This window comes from Filicampus tigris, chromosome 10 (assembly GCF_054856515.1).
Source record: "Filicampus tigris isolate MCC_2025a chromosome 10, RoL_Ftig_1.0, whole genome shotgun sequence".
Lineage (NCBI taxonomy): Eukaryota > Metazoa > Chordata > Actinopteri > Syngnathiformes > Syngnathidae > Filicampus > Filicampus tigris.
In genome coordinates this window covers 14641576-14655503 of record NC_141226.1, presented here as the reverse complement: position 1 = coordinate 14655503, position 13928 = coordinate 14641576, and the positions used below count along the sequence as shown (strand labels likewise).

At 42.2% G+C, this 13928-nt stretch overlaps 1 protein-coding gene across 6 annotated transcripts in view; it reads left to right on the top strand.

The window, feature by feature from the left end:
- Positions 1 to 13928, top strand: part of atp1a2a (ATPase Na+/K+ transporting subunit alpha 2a) — a 52354-nt gene that overhangs the window by 1726 nt on the left and 36700 nt on the right. For 2 of the 6 annotated variants that reach the window (XM_086043665.1, XM_086043661.1), the window contains exons 2-5: positions 1188 to 2554; positions 5581 to 5643; positions 9865 to 9924; positions 11559 to 11762. In XM_086043665.1, the coding sequence (XP_085899791.1) occupies positions 2543 to 2554; positions 5581 to 5643; positions 9865 to 9924; positions 11559 to 11762 (339 nt within the window). In that variant the 5' untranslated portion in view covers positions 1188 to 2542. The remainder of the gene's footprint in view (positions 1 to 1187; positions 2555 to 5580; positions 5644 to 9864; positions 9925 to 11558; positions 11763 to 13928) is intronic. The other 4 variants (XM_086043666.1, XM_086043662.1, XM_086043663.1 and 1 more) reach the window with 4 other exon arrangements.

Sequence of the window (13928 nt, the reverse complement as noted above, 5' to 3'; positions counted from 1 at the left end):
TTTGTCTCATGATTAAACTTCAACTAACACATTTAAAGACAGGTTTAATGTTTTTTTTAATTTATGTCAGCATATGGCCCAACTCTAGGCTTAGCACACGTTATTCACATACACATTTTATGTAACTAAGTTTCACACCTTAATTTGTTCACACCTTAATTTGTTCACTTTCATCCCCTCCGTGACTATTTGTATAATGCATGTTTCTTTCAAAACTTTTCACGTGTAATTGGAACAGTCATGAAGTACTTGTCGATGGATGACTTTCTTAATCTATTATTACACTGCATTTAGAACAAAATAGTTTACCTCTGCTTTCTCGCACGAGGTCCGGATCTTGGTTTGCATGGTCCTATGCCGTGTTTTTAGTTGATAAATGCTTCGTGTTACTTTGCTCCACGTCTCTCTGCCGTCAACGGGCTCCATTGTTGGAAACAGGATGTGACGTGGTGATTTTCTTCTTAGTGGCTTCAGCTACCGCTGCTATTTCCATTAGGGCGCCCGCGGATCATTTTAGGCAGAATATCCCCAAAGTTATGTGAAATGTTCATTTTTAAAACATAGTTGTTGTGGTAATGTTACAGTGTTTAAACAAAGTTGCGGGAAAGTGCGATTTTGCGAGATTTTCTTGCTTTTGCGTTAATCGTTGCGATCGCAACTTCACGAAATGCTGCAGGGAGTGATTAATCCATAGCACCCCATAATATGGTACTTTATAAAAAAATACGGTAAGGACGTAAATATAATCTGAAATAATTAAAGTTGTTACACTGAAAGGCTTTGTGCTGCTTTTTCTGGTGTGCCCGCCTTGGTCACTGGGTGCAGCACAAGACAGAAAGAGAGATGGATGGATATACTATTCATTGAGATGTCTCAACTCCTCTCAGCTCATCAGTGCAGCACTAATATTAGTAGTTCTTCACGTAAGATAAAGAATATAAGACTGTTAGCACTGTTATGGTTTCTTTCTAAATGTGTTTGCTGCACTGTTTGTTTTCAATTAATTTCTAAAAGAGTTCTTGCACTGCAACACAGATGCTAATTAGCGTTAGCTTTAAGCTAGCAGACTGCAAGGCCAAACTAGATGCTTGTTTTTTTTTTAATACACAACGTGTTATTAATTTTTTTCATGTTACACACACAAAAAAAAGCACACAACATCAAGATTTGTTTCCCCCATACTGTAGATTTCGCAGGCGTACCAAATAAAGTGACTCATCGGCCTGAAGCGCACAAGTGCAGAGGAACAGAAGGCAAGAAGCAAAAAAGCACACGTTGGCAGCCAGCGTGAAAATATGCCTGGCTGGCGGTGTCGCAGGATCACCGGCGGCATCTGTCGTGTGGGCCCGCTGGCGTATGCTCCCAATATGCTAACGCTAATATCAGGTGACCTCTCCCCCCACTTCCCCTGCCCACCTTACTTTGAACGGCAACTGTATTTGTTAATCTTGTGGTGACCAGACGTGTCCGCTTTGTATGACTTAAAAAACGCGGCTCATTTTAAATTCCATTCAATAGGCATCTATTACTCCTGTCGTCATGGCTTGGGTTTCTTGAGTCTAACTGTACGCCACAATAATTAACCTAAACCATATAAATAAACACAAACATCATTGGACAGATGCCAAGATATGGTGGTTCTAAAGGAACAAAAGACGATGGATGGGGTTTTGCATTGTAAAAGCTCTGATGAGTTGTCGTGAATATTCGAGTCAAATTGACATGGTCAGTACTTAGTTGCGTATCAAATATTAATCTTCTGATGTATTTAGTAGTTGAATTACAGTATTATCATAGGTATTATTAATCACAAACTAACTAATAATCACAAAAATATATAAGGGTCAAACAGTAATATTGACGAATTTTTGGGGTAAAAAAGAAATGCCTTTTTTTTCCATTACAATTATAATGGGGGTCAATTATATGCGGACCCCTCAACCCGCTCCCCCTGACACTCGTGTCTTGTCCAGGTGTGCCTCGTCGTCTCAGGGTTGCGTTTAGTTCCCTGCTTTTTTGGACTTTGGTAATTTAGTGTTTTGAATCTTGCACACCTTCTTAGGCTTTGCCTTTTGCTTTTTTGTGTGTGTTGTTCATAAATACTTTGCAACTTACTCCCGCTTCCCGATTAGTACATCTTGCCGTATTGTAATATACAGTACTACATTGTATTCCGTTGTTGACACTGGTGCCTGCTGCCTGCTTTCACGTGTTGTCAGCTCAGATTGATGATGTGTTGTTGTGAGGAGTGGCCATGTTTGTATGATAGTGTTTGGGGTGCTTTTAAGCAGGTGGGGGTATCACCCACTGACCACCACCCTCACCTCCAAAAGGGGACATGAGAAAGAGTGATGCTGCTAGGGAGACTGGCAGGCGGCCTGGCTCGGGTTACGCCCGTCAGTGGAGTGGAGTGGAGGGGCGGCGGGGAGAATATGGTGTCAGGCCCCCCCAAAAAGCCACACGTGGTGGGGGTGGTCCGAACCGTGAAGCTGGTCGAGTGCCGTCCTTCACTTTTTAAGCCGGCGGCTTGTGAACGTCCAACATGGGCAAAGGGGTAAGTTTTCCTTTCTTCCTTCATTGAAGTGATTGAAATATGTATCACATTAAAACAATACTTGAAATGAATACAAAGCTGTTTTATTGAGCAATGCCCGTGGAATGTGGAAGACGGGCTATCTAATTGGTCACATATGGTGACCACATTTTGGGTCAAAACATGAGCACGCATGTTGTTTTGGGTGGAAGAAACAGTATGACAGTTAACTTGAAAAATGTATTGCGATGAACAAAACAACACAATACAAAGGACAAGACACTTTTAATGAAAGCACATCAGCATGCACACAAAATAAACTATTACGGGTAATTAAAATAAGTGGATTGAAAGCTTTTCTTTATTCAGGAACTATCACATAATAGATTAATATAATTACAATGTTTCATTATACACGTTGTCAGTGGGGATAAAGAAACTGAAACACAAAATGAAGGCCATTCAGATCAACTGAATGTTAGATTATTTATTCACCCCCCCAAACTGTGCATTATATTTAAGTTTCAGCAAGTTTGTTTGAACTGTGACCAGCTAAAAATATTGAATGGCAAAATCCATAAATATTTGTTGAAAGAAAATATAAGATGAAAAATACTAATGCACGAAAATAAAACCAGGTTTTGTGTTGAAACCTCTTCGTAAAGGTTTAGTTAAATTAAACTGTGCTGTGATTGGCAAAAATAATTAATGAAAAAACATGAATATTTCATGAAACACCCAAAATATAAGATCACAAATATTAAAATAAACAATGTTTTCGATTTGTTGAAAAAAATACAAACAATGTTAGATGCAAAAAACGAATTTTTACTAATTATATAAGTTAAAAAAAAACATGCTTTGTGTCGTAATGTTTATCATGTAAACACTGCATGAATTTATTGAAATGTACTGTATGAATTTCCGCTATTATTCTGTTTGTCATATTTTGTGGTTTACAAATTTAAATTTGCTTGTATTGGCCATATGTCTGTAGTTTAATGGCTCATAAAATCAGTGAAAGTTTGCAACTGGATGTTGCTTTAGTATTTTTTTTTTTTTAAGTATTTGTTCTAACTTAAGGATTTACTCTGTCACAAAATATGGTTTCCCCGTACTGGAAAATAGACCTTTTACAAATGATGGCGCTGCTGTGATGAGTGACAGGTGAGGCCGTCCAATGATTGCAGGAGCAGTGCCTGCAAACGCTGGCCAGTCAGCAAACGGTCAAACTTCAACTTCAGATGGCCTTTTTCAATGATTTTCCTTGTGCACATTCTGGGCTACTTGGCTTCTTTTGTCGCAAGGGAAGATAAGGCTTCAATATAAGCCTTTATTCGTCGTGCAACTGGGAAATTCCACAAGTCTAACAGGCCTCATTCGGGAAGCATTTGGTGTAAAAAAAAAAAAAAAAAAAAAAAAAAGACAAAGAAATGTCTTCATCCAGCATCTTCTTCCTCTCACAGTGGATGGCTGCTTAACTATAACAAGGCACATAATTGTAATATAAGCCTGAAAAAAATTACCTTAAATGGCAGACTTCCTGTTCATTTTCCGACATGGTTTCTAGAGAATTTTTTTATGGGTCTATCCATGATAGACATGGCCACCAAATTTCCGGTTGCTAATTGAAGCTGGCTTTGGGGGCTGAATTAAAAAAAAAAAAAAAAAAAAAAATGTAACAATTCGTGAGGCGAGTTATCATTATAGCTTGATGTTTTACGGCGAGTGATCAAACTTGCCACTGCCCACGCACAATGACAAAAACTCAAACAATTGGCATATCATGTCGTGCCATCTTTTTAGTATGCCTGGCACCAATTAGGTAGCAAACGAACAAACTCTAGGAGGCTTGTTTGCCTCTGGAACCAAAATTGGACTAAAATTTGAACCGAAAAGACTTTTATGTGGCTCTACTGATGATAGACATGGTGCCCAAATTTTATGTTGACAAGGGAAACTAGCTTTAGGGCCTGAATTAAAAAAAAAAAATAATGAGCGGAGTTATCAGTATTTTGAGTCAAAATGGCAGAGTTCCTGTGTCTGTTTTGACAGGGGATTGTGGGACTTTTTGTGCGTTTACTCATGCTGGATAACCCAACCAAATTTCAGGTTGCCAAGTGAAACTCTTTGAGGGCTGAGTTTTCCAAAAATTCACGAGCAGAGCTACCGAACATGGCCGCAAAATGTGCCGTATCCCTAAAAGCAAATTAGCTAGCAAAGAAAAGGCTTACGATTGCCTTGCTTTATCTTTATTTCCGACACACTTAACATCTCAGGATGAGATGGGGAAATATCGTTCCCGGCTTGATTTTTATTTGCATAATGACGCAATTGTGTTTTTATTCGTCGCCGTCGGGCCCCATTCCATTTAGCTTTATGGCAGAACAGGGGGGTAATCTTGTCGGAGAATTGCTCCACCAGACGCCATTTCAGGCTCGGCGCTCCCTCTTTGCCTCCGTTTGATTACTTTTCCCTCTGTGCCTGTTTTCTCCCGGCCGGCCGCCATGCGCTTGCGGAGACTGACAGTGGCAGGTGACTTCCACCTTCCCCTAGTAATGACTATTAGCATGTGTGAGAAGCTTTTTCTCTCCTTCACGTGCAGACAGAGATGGGAAAGTGTGAATAGACACAGGATATAAACATATAAATAGATTGAATGGCTCGACTGTTCAACATTATACTGTAATTATATTCTTCTTTAAAACCAGGAAATAATTTTGAAAAAATATATTGTCTTGCATTGTGCAAGGCGTAAACCGTTTTTAATATTAGAAAAAATTGGCAAGTGAATGGCATTAAAATTTACTGAAAAGTATTACATTTAATTTTCGATGAACTAGTTTAGCTGCTAAAGTTTGTGCAAGGTTATTTAAGCCGTACCGGGATTGGCTAAAAATCTTAAAATCGTATATGAATATGAAATAGCAAAGCATACAAACATATTTGGCCTAAAAATATCTTAATACTGTATTGTATATACCGGTAGATAAAAATGGTAATCCTCTTGCTGTATATTGTTGACGATGTCATCTTGGTCCCTGCAGTGCGCTGCAGAGAAGAAGAAGAGGAACCGGGATTTAGATGAGCTCAAGAAGGAGGTGGCCTTGGTAAGCTTCTTAACGTTCATTAATAGCATTACCATTTACAGCATCATCTGCTCCGTATGAAATGCAAGATGTAGCTATCTATAAAATGGTAGATAACATTCTCTTAAACATCCTTGTGGCTGTGAGTTGCATGTGTTTGACATCGGACTATACATTTTCTAAGTGCGACGTTTTTGCGTTTTCAATCAAATTTTTCTTTTTTTCCTTTGGTCTTCTTGTGTAAAACATCCACATTTTTCAAAACCGATAAGTGTTTGGGCTAACAAAAATTAATAGCTTTCCCCCACTAAGAAAGCCCACCCATAAATATGATTTTATGCTTTTTGTCCATAAGCTTAACTTGGATGTTTTACACCATGCGAATTTTCTTGCCTTTGAACTTTTTGTATAAAATGTCCAAATCTTACAGAACCAGTAAGTGCTTGCACTAACATAAGATTGCTCACCAGTTCAAAACTTAACTGTATAAACACACTACAGACTTTTAACGTAACGTCCACATTATCAGAAACTGAATTGTTTGGGCGAACAAAACAATGCCCTTTTAACTCATTCAGTACTAGGCATTTTCAAACCCCCTTTTCCCCTAACATCAACAACAACAAATGAAAAAAATATAAATAAATTCCTGGGATTGAATGGCTGGTCTGTGAAAAGACATAAATATGTCTTTGGGATTGAATGACTTTTAAAGACATCTTTGCGTCTTTTTTTTCTTGGCCTAGCCTTCCTTAGATGTTTGCCAATCTTTAATAAAAAAACAAACACATTTTCTTAGTGTGGGCTAACAAAAGTCATAAATTCTCTTCTCTAATCTTTGATCGAGTTGAATCCGCAGAGCCCTGAAATCACCGGTAATATTCATGCTAATCGAATTAGCATTTAGCATTTTTTGTTGTAGATTAGTGCTGAGTCTCCGCATTCAGCCTGATATCAGAATGACTCCCAATAGCTTCTGGCCACCACACGCACACCATCGGCGGTCACTCGTAGTCGAGTATGACTGTCCTCCTTCTTGGTCCTTGTGGGTCTTCAGGCGGGCGTGGAGACCGATCCTGGACCCGATGACTCACCCGTGCAGTGTGGACAGGGGAATGCAGAGGTCGTGGGTTTGGGTTGGGCCTGTTTGGTGGATGCTCTCTCCTTCCTGAGTCTGCGCTTGTCTTGTGTAGCATGGCGGAGGTCATCATTATACTCTGCAGCACCCTCACGGGCAAGGTTTCTCCAGATGACTCTCTTTTGCTGAGTGTTCCCAGGTCTTTAAGTCTATGTGGCACTTCTTTAGGTTGGTTTTAATGTTGTCCTTATACCTTTTCTTTTGGCCCCCAGGGGCCTGTTTTCCTTTAACAAGCTGTAAATAGAGAACCTGTTTTGGGAGGTGTGAGTCAGGCATACGAACAACATGGCCAGTCCATCTGAGCTGGTTTTGGGCGATGGTAGCGTTGATGGTGGGAATGTCAGCCTCCTCCAGGACACTGGTGTTGGTGCGTCGATCCTCCCAGCTAATCCTGAGGATTTTCCGGAGGCATCTCTGGTGGTACATCTCAAGTGCCTTTCGGAGCCTGCTGTATGTGGTCCAGGCTTCTGACCCATACAGAAGGGTGGGGAGTACCACAGCTTTATAGACCTGAATTTTGGTCTTAGCTTGCAGGTCACGATTTTCAAAAACTCGCTTCCTTAGTCTTGAGAAAGCGCCACTGGCACAGCTGAGGCGATGGTGTATTTCGTCATCTATGTTGGCTCTTGAGGACAGGAGGCTGCCAAGGTATGGGAAGTGGTCCACATTTTCCAGTCTGGTGTTGTTGATGGAGATGTTTGGGGGTAGCACAGGCATATTGTTGTTTGGTGGTGGTTGGTGGAGGATCTGAGTCTGTTTTTATGTTGATGGCTAGACCAAGCTGGTTGTATGCTTTCGCAAAGGCAGATAAGGTACACTGTAGGTTCTCTTCTGAAAGAGCTACTAGGGCGTTATCATCCGCGTACTGCAGCTCCATGATCGATAGGGTGGTGGTTTTGCCGTTAGCCCTGAAGCGATTGATGTTGAAGAGTTGGCCGTCGGTCCTGTACATGACGTTGACTCCCTGGGGCAGATGCTTGCAGGTCAGATGGAGGATAGCAGCAATGAAGATCGAGAATAGCGTTGGAGCGATGACACATCCCTGTTTGCCTCCTGTGTCGACCCGGAAGGGTTCAGTTTCATCTCCACTGCCACTGAGTACTGTGGCTGACATGTTATCATGCAGCAGTCTCAGTACCCAGATATACTTGTCTGGGCAGCCCATCTTTGCTAGGACCAGCCAGAGGGCCTGACGGTTCACTGAATCAAAGGCTCTGGTGAGGTCTATGAAAGCCATGTATAACGACAGATTTTGTTCCCGGCATTTTTCTTGCAGTTGGCGAGAAGTGAAAATCATATCTGAGGTGCCTCTGTTTGGGCGAAAACCACTCTCAATATATTCAGGAAGGATGCTTTCTGACAGGGGGGTGAGCTTGTTTGCCAACACCCGAGCAAGCGCTTTCCCTATGGTGGAAAGGAGAGAAATGCCACAGTAATTTCCGCAGTCTGCCTTGTCTCCCTTCGTAAAGGTGGAGACTATTAGGGCGTCCCTAAGATGTGCTGGGATTTTCTCTCCATCCCAGAATTTGAGAAGAAGGGCATGGATGTGCTTAAGCAGATCAGGTCCGCCTTTTTTCAGGACTTCTGCTGGGATACCATCAGGCCCAGCAGCCTTGTTGTTTTTCATCTGCTTAATGGCATCTTGCACCTCATCCAGGCTCAACCATGCCCCCAACAATGGGAGGTTGAGGGAGTTGATCTTGGGACCCCATGTCAGGAACGGTGTCCCTATTTAGGAGGTCCTCGTAATATTCCCTCCACCTGTTTGTTATTGCCTCCTTTTCCTTAAGCAGCAGGAGCCCATCCTTGGAGTGAAGGGGGGTTAGGTAGCGGTTGCTGGGGCCATATACCGCTCTTATGGCTTCGAAAAACCTTCTTGTGTCCCCTGAGTCGGCAAGCCGCTGGATCTCCAGTGCCTTCTGTGTCCACCACTGGTTCTGCAATTGCCTGACTCGTGTTTGGACAGCTGCCTTAGCCTTTGCATGGGCTGCTATTTTTCACCTTGCAGTGGATGTTATTTTGCCAAGTGATAAAGGTTTGCCGCTTGACGTCAATGAGCTGCTGAATCTCTGTGTCATTCTCATCATACCAGTCCTGATGTCTCCGCTTTTTGTGACCAAGCATACTTCTGCAGGAGTTCATGATGACAGTAGAAAGTGCTCTCCAGTGTGTTTCAGTACGCGCTCACACACACGCACGCACAGAAAACCAAGCGCCCTCTGGCTGGGCCTCTTTGTACTCCAACGCCGAATAATTTGTGGGCCAGTAGCGGCGTGCAGCGACTCCCTGCACTTCTGTCAGAAACGCCATCGTAAAATGTGGCCTGACTTTTTCTCGGTCGGCCGTCTTCTGATGCGCCACTTGTCAGGCGGACCTTTTTGGCGGCGAGGATCCTGACAAGTGTTGCGCTTGGCTTTCGTCAGCCTGTCCTCGTCTCTGCTGGCTTTTGGCTGTCTCTCAGCATGATTTATGGTTGGCGTGTACAGTAGAGTGGACCTTAGGAATACTTCACAGACTTGTATACTTCATAAGAAAATGAAACAGGCTAATTCCTGGTTACACATAGACAAGTGGTGTCATTTTGAATCACTAAGAATTGGGGCGGGGCGCGAGTGGAATTTTGTCGAAGTTTGTAGACGGAAACGCAAAAGGAAAAAAAATAAATATAGACGATTAAATGTAAATTGAAGATGAAGATGTAAAGCTATTGATGAAATTGACCATTAAATAATTATATTTTGAAATATGATTTTCATTCATGCTATCTGCTACCTGATTTATATATATTCTATGACCTTATTAATTATTAGTAAGAAAGTATTAATTATTCAGTTTTTTTTAATAATGTAATGTATTTTTTATTTATTTTATGGCAGTTTTGATTATTAAACGGTATTTTAAATTATTCAGTGCCTATTTCACGGGCTTGCTGCATCATATAAACACCACTAAAAGCACCATGGTGTGTGTGTGTGTGTATGTGTGTGTGTGTGTGTGTGTGTGTGTGTGTGTTTGCCTACGTGTGTGCGCAGGGGTGTGCATGTGTGTACACGTGTGCCTGTGTGTATGTCAAAATTGATTTACAAAGCCTTGTTTTTTTGCAGGATGACCACAAAATCTCAGCGGACGACCTGTGCAAGCGATATGGACTGGACCTTGCGAAGGTACATACACAAATACGTACAGTATGTACCATGCTCCAGAGTGTCCCCATTCACCTTGTTTATCTTTTATCCCTCAATCTCACACACTTTTTTTTTATGGATGAGAATTTCCTTTAAAAAAAAAAACGTTGCACGCTTCCAGACAGACAATTGACGTGTTGATACAAATCAAACTATGACGCACATACATTCACACACACACACAGACACACACACACCCACACGCACGCACCCACGCAGCCCCACCCACACACACACACACACACACGCACATACACTTTGTGACCAAGGCAAAATCTATATTTCATGCCTGATTTTTATTGGGCGTAAAAATCAGGACAAAATGTTCAATAAAGTTCCATGCAGCAGCTTTACAATGCGAGGGAAGCATTGCGCGCTTTATGACACTCGGGCTGTTAAATAGGCCAGACAGGAGTACTCCACCAAAAAGTGGTGGGAAGTAATGAAGTATAAATACTTGGTTACTCTACTTAATTAGATTTGTATGTGTGTGTGTTTTGCATTGTTGCAAGCCAAAATTTCAGTAACAAACTTTTTGGGATAAAAATGCCCCTCTCCCACAAAAAAGGGAGCAATTAAAGATGCTGTGATGCCCCTGCATGTAGGCAAGGAGATCCACAGTCGCCAATGCACTTTCAGACATTTAATGAACGGTTTAAATAATTCAAATACAAAATGACAACACTCGAAAGGATCATCAAAATGGGCCATGGAACACATTCAACACTACAGTTGTTACTTTGCTTGTCCCAATGTACAGTGAAACCAGTTTATTTATGTTTTATTATGGGCCGGGAAATTTAATCGGCTAACATTAACTCTTTTACAATTGTTTCTTTCTTCCTTTCTTTCTTTGTTTTTAAACACATGACAACAAAAGATCCACTTCCCCCATAAAATCTGCAAAAAAATAGGCCGATTTTTGCAGATTATTGTCTGTTTTAAAGTTAAAGGGCAAGTCAACCCCAAAGTTGTCTTTACAATAATATGTTGTATGCATCCCTGCTAGTCTAAACATGGCATTTTTATTACATTTGCTTTTGTGAAATATGAGTTAAGAAGCAAAATTCACCCGTTTCTATCTATCTCAGGGGGCGGCCATTTTGTCACTTGCTGTCGGCTGAAAATGACATTACACTTGCTCAGGGCTCGGGTAACAATCAATCACAGCTCACTTGTTTTCTGAAGCTGAGCCCTGTTACCTGAGTCCTGAGCAACTGTGATGTCATTTTCAGTCGACAGCAAATGACAAAATGGCCGTCCCCTGAGATGGATAAAAACGTGGATTTTGCTGCTTAATTTGTATTCCACTAACACAATATTAATCAGAATATCAGGTTTGACTGTGGCTGCATAGAACATATTATTGTAAAGAAAAATTTGGGGTTGACTTCCCCCTTGAAACAAATATTAAAGTAAAATCATTGTAAAATGGTCTGCCTGTAATTTATACTTAGATTTTTGGAAGCGTTGTGGACTAAAAAAGAAGTTATTGTTTTAATTATGTCTTTTTCAGAAGTATCCTTACTTCTATTGAAGTACAGAGTGTGAGTACCATTGTCATCTCTGCCCCCAAATGAGTGTCTTCTTCTTCTTCCTCTTGTCTCACGCAGGGCCTCACCAATGCCAAGGCTGCTGAGGTTCTGGCCAGGGACGGGCTAAACGCCCTGACGCCGCCTCCAACCACGCCCGAGTGGGTCAAGTTCTGCCGCCAGCTGTTCGGCGGCTTCTCCATCCTGCTGTGGATCGGCGCCGTCCTCTGCTTCCTGGCCTACAGCATCCAGGTGGCCAGTGAGGACGAGCCGCCCAATGACAATGTGAGGCCCTGCAGGCACCACATGTACACTGCGCGCACCTCATTACCACCCGATGTCATCCGATACCAAACGGTAGAAGACATGGACCAGATGTGTTTCTCGGTCTATACCAGAAAACACGTTCTGTCTTGATGCTTGGCAGGTGTTGTTTGGTTAAAATGAACTCTCGTGTGGTTCATTTGGTCACCAAACAAGCTGACTTGAGTGTTTTTGCGCCTCTAAATGTCTAAACTGCCCGCTCGTTGCAGCATATCCCCATCCGGACCAAATTCTGGTTTAAATGACTTCCGGTGCGGTTCTTTTAGTCAAGAGCAAACACAAATGGACTGAGATGTTCTTGGGTCTCAGGAAAGTGGGTTAAGGGTTAAGGTAAGAAGCAAAATAATACAGACTAATCATTTGAACTGCTTTCTTGTTGCGGCGTATCGCCATCTGGACCAGATGACCAAATTTTATGTTCACTCACATTGAAAGGAACTCTAGTGCATTTCATCCGGTCTAGTGTGAACACAAGCTGACTGAGTACCTCCCAGTACTCTGGCAAGTGAACTGTGGTACAATTTTCATGCTATGTGCATCAAAAACACAGACCAGACATCTGAACCTCCTTGTTTCAGCGTATCGCCATCTGGACGAGAACCAAATTGTGCGTTCACACTTGTCAGGGACGGTTTGATCAAACTAACTCTCGTGCAGATCAAGTGTGAACACGAGGTGGTCTCAGGCCCTGAGAAAATCAACTCTGTTGCAGTTTGGATTACTTCAGCTCAAAAGTCAACGTGGTATGGACCAAAAATAAGCATGGGCCAGATGTCCGTGTCCCTCTCGCTTGTTGACAGTCCTGTATGTAGAAATGCATCTAAAAACACAACCAAGTTATAATGCGTCAGTAAAGGAATAATGGATGCCTCCCCCAGGGAAAGACGACAAGCGTCTCTTACTTCGCTGCATTAGCCTGCTTAAATACTCCAGCAAATGGAGACGAGCAGCCATCCATAGTGTGTTTTATGGCCGCCGGTCATTACGCAATCATTATTCAGCATTTAGAGGCGTTGCATAATGGAGGGCGTCACAAGGGGGGTGAGGCGAGGCAGATCGGAGGCACGCGTGCGCGGCACCGATAACGTTAATCTCCCCCGCGATTGCCATCTCGCCACGTTCGGCGGGGCGACTCGTGTTCCGCCGCACGCTTCAAAGCCTGCAAGCTCCCTCACTTTCCATGCGTACATAATGCACCATCCAGCTCTTCCGCCATCAGATCAACAGCCCACGCTACCTCTGAGCACGTATTAGCGCTAATAAGATGTGTGGTGTATTTACACGTGGCTGACAGATGCTTTGATAAATGTTATTAGTGGTTCATTTTTCAATAAGTATGCCAATACAGTGCTGCCAGTGAGAAACGGTCAAAAAATGTTTCCTAAAAAAATAAGTAAATAAACCCATTGTTTTTATTCGTTTAGTCGCTTTTAATTGATGTCGGTAAGAGAAAAAATGCACAAAAAAAAAATCAACACCTCATGGGGGCGGGTTAACCCCAATAATTTAAGAGATTGAAATAAGTAAGTAGTAAAAAAGTATTTTTATTACAATTTATTGAACCTAACACACAAAGTTTTCTGGGAAGTTGCGGTACAACTCTTTTCCTAGTTGAATGTCTGACATTTCCGACTTTTATCAAAAGCAGCATGTCACTCCCCGTGAGCGCGATGAAGTGAAAGAGACATTCCGGAGAAGCGTCGCCAGGAAGCCGAAGCGACAAGCCATTTTGCGAGGAAACAAATGTCTTTCTCGCTCTGGTGGATTTTTACACGCCCGCCGAGTGTGTCGTCGCTGTTGGATAAACATGCAAAAAAAAAGAAAAAAAAAAAAGAGGGGCACACTTTTCGAGAGGGATTTGATGTTCCGGGAGGCTGGCTTGCTGAAGGCAGCAGCTGGTAGGAGTTTTGTGAAAGATGCTCACTGGAAATATGAGAACGGAAGTCTCGGACTCAAGGCCTTGAACGCAGCGTCCAAAACGACTTGAATAGAACACGAGGACTCACTTGCTTGAAAATCTTTTTTTCATCAAAGACCGGATTGAAGCAAGCGTCCGCAGCACATCATTGCAATCCCCCAAATAGACACTGAGCAGTATCGAGCAGGCTGATTGGACGCTTAGTTACG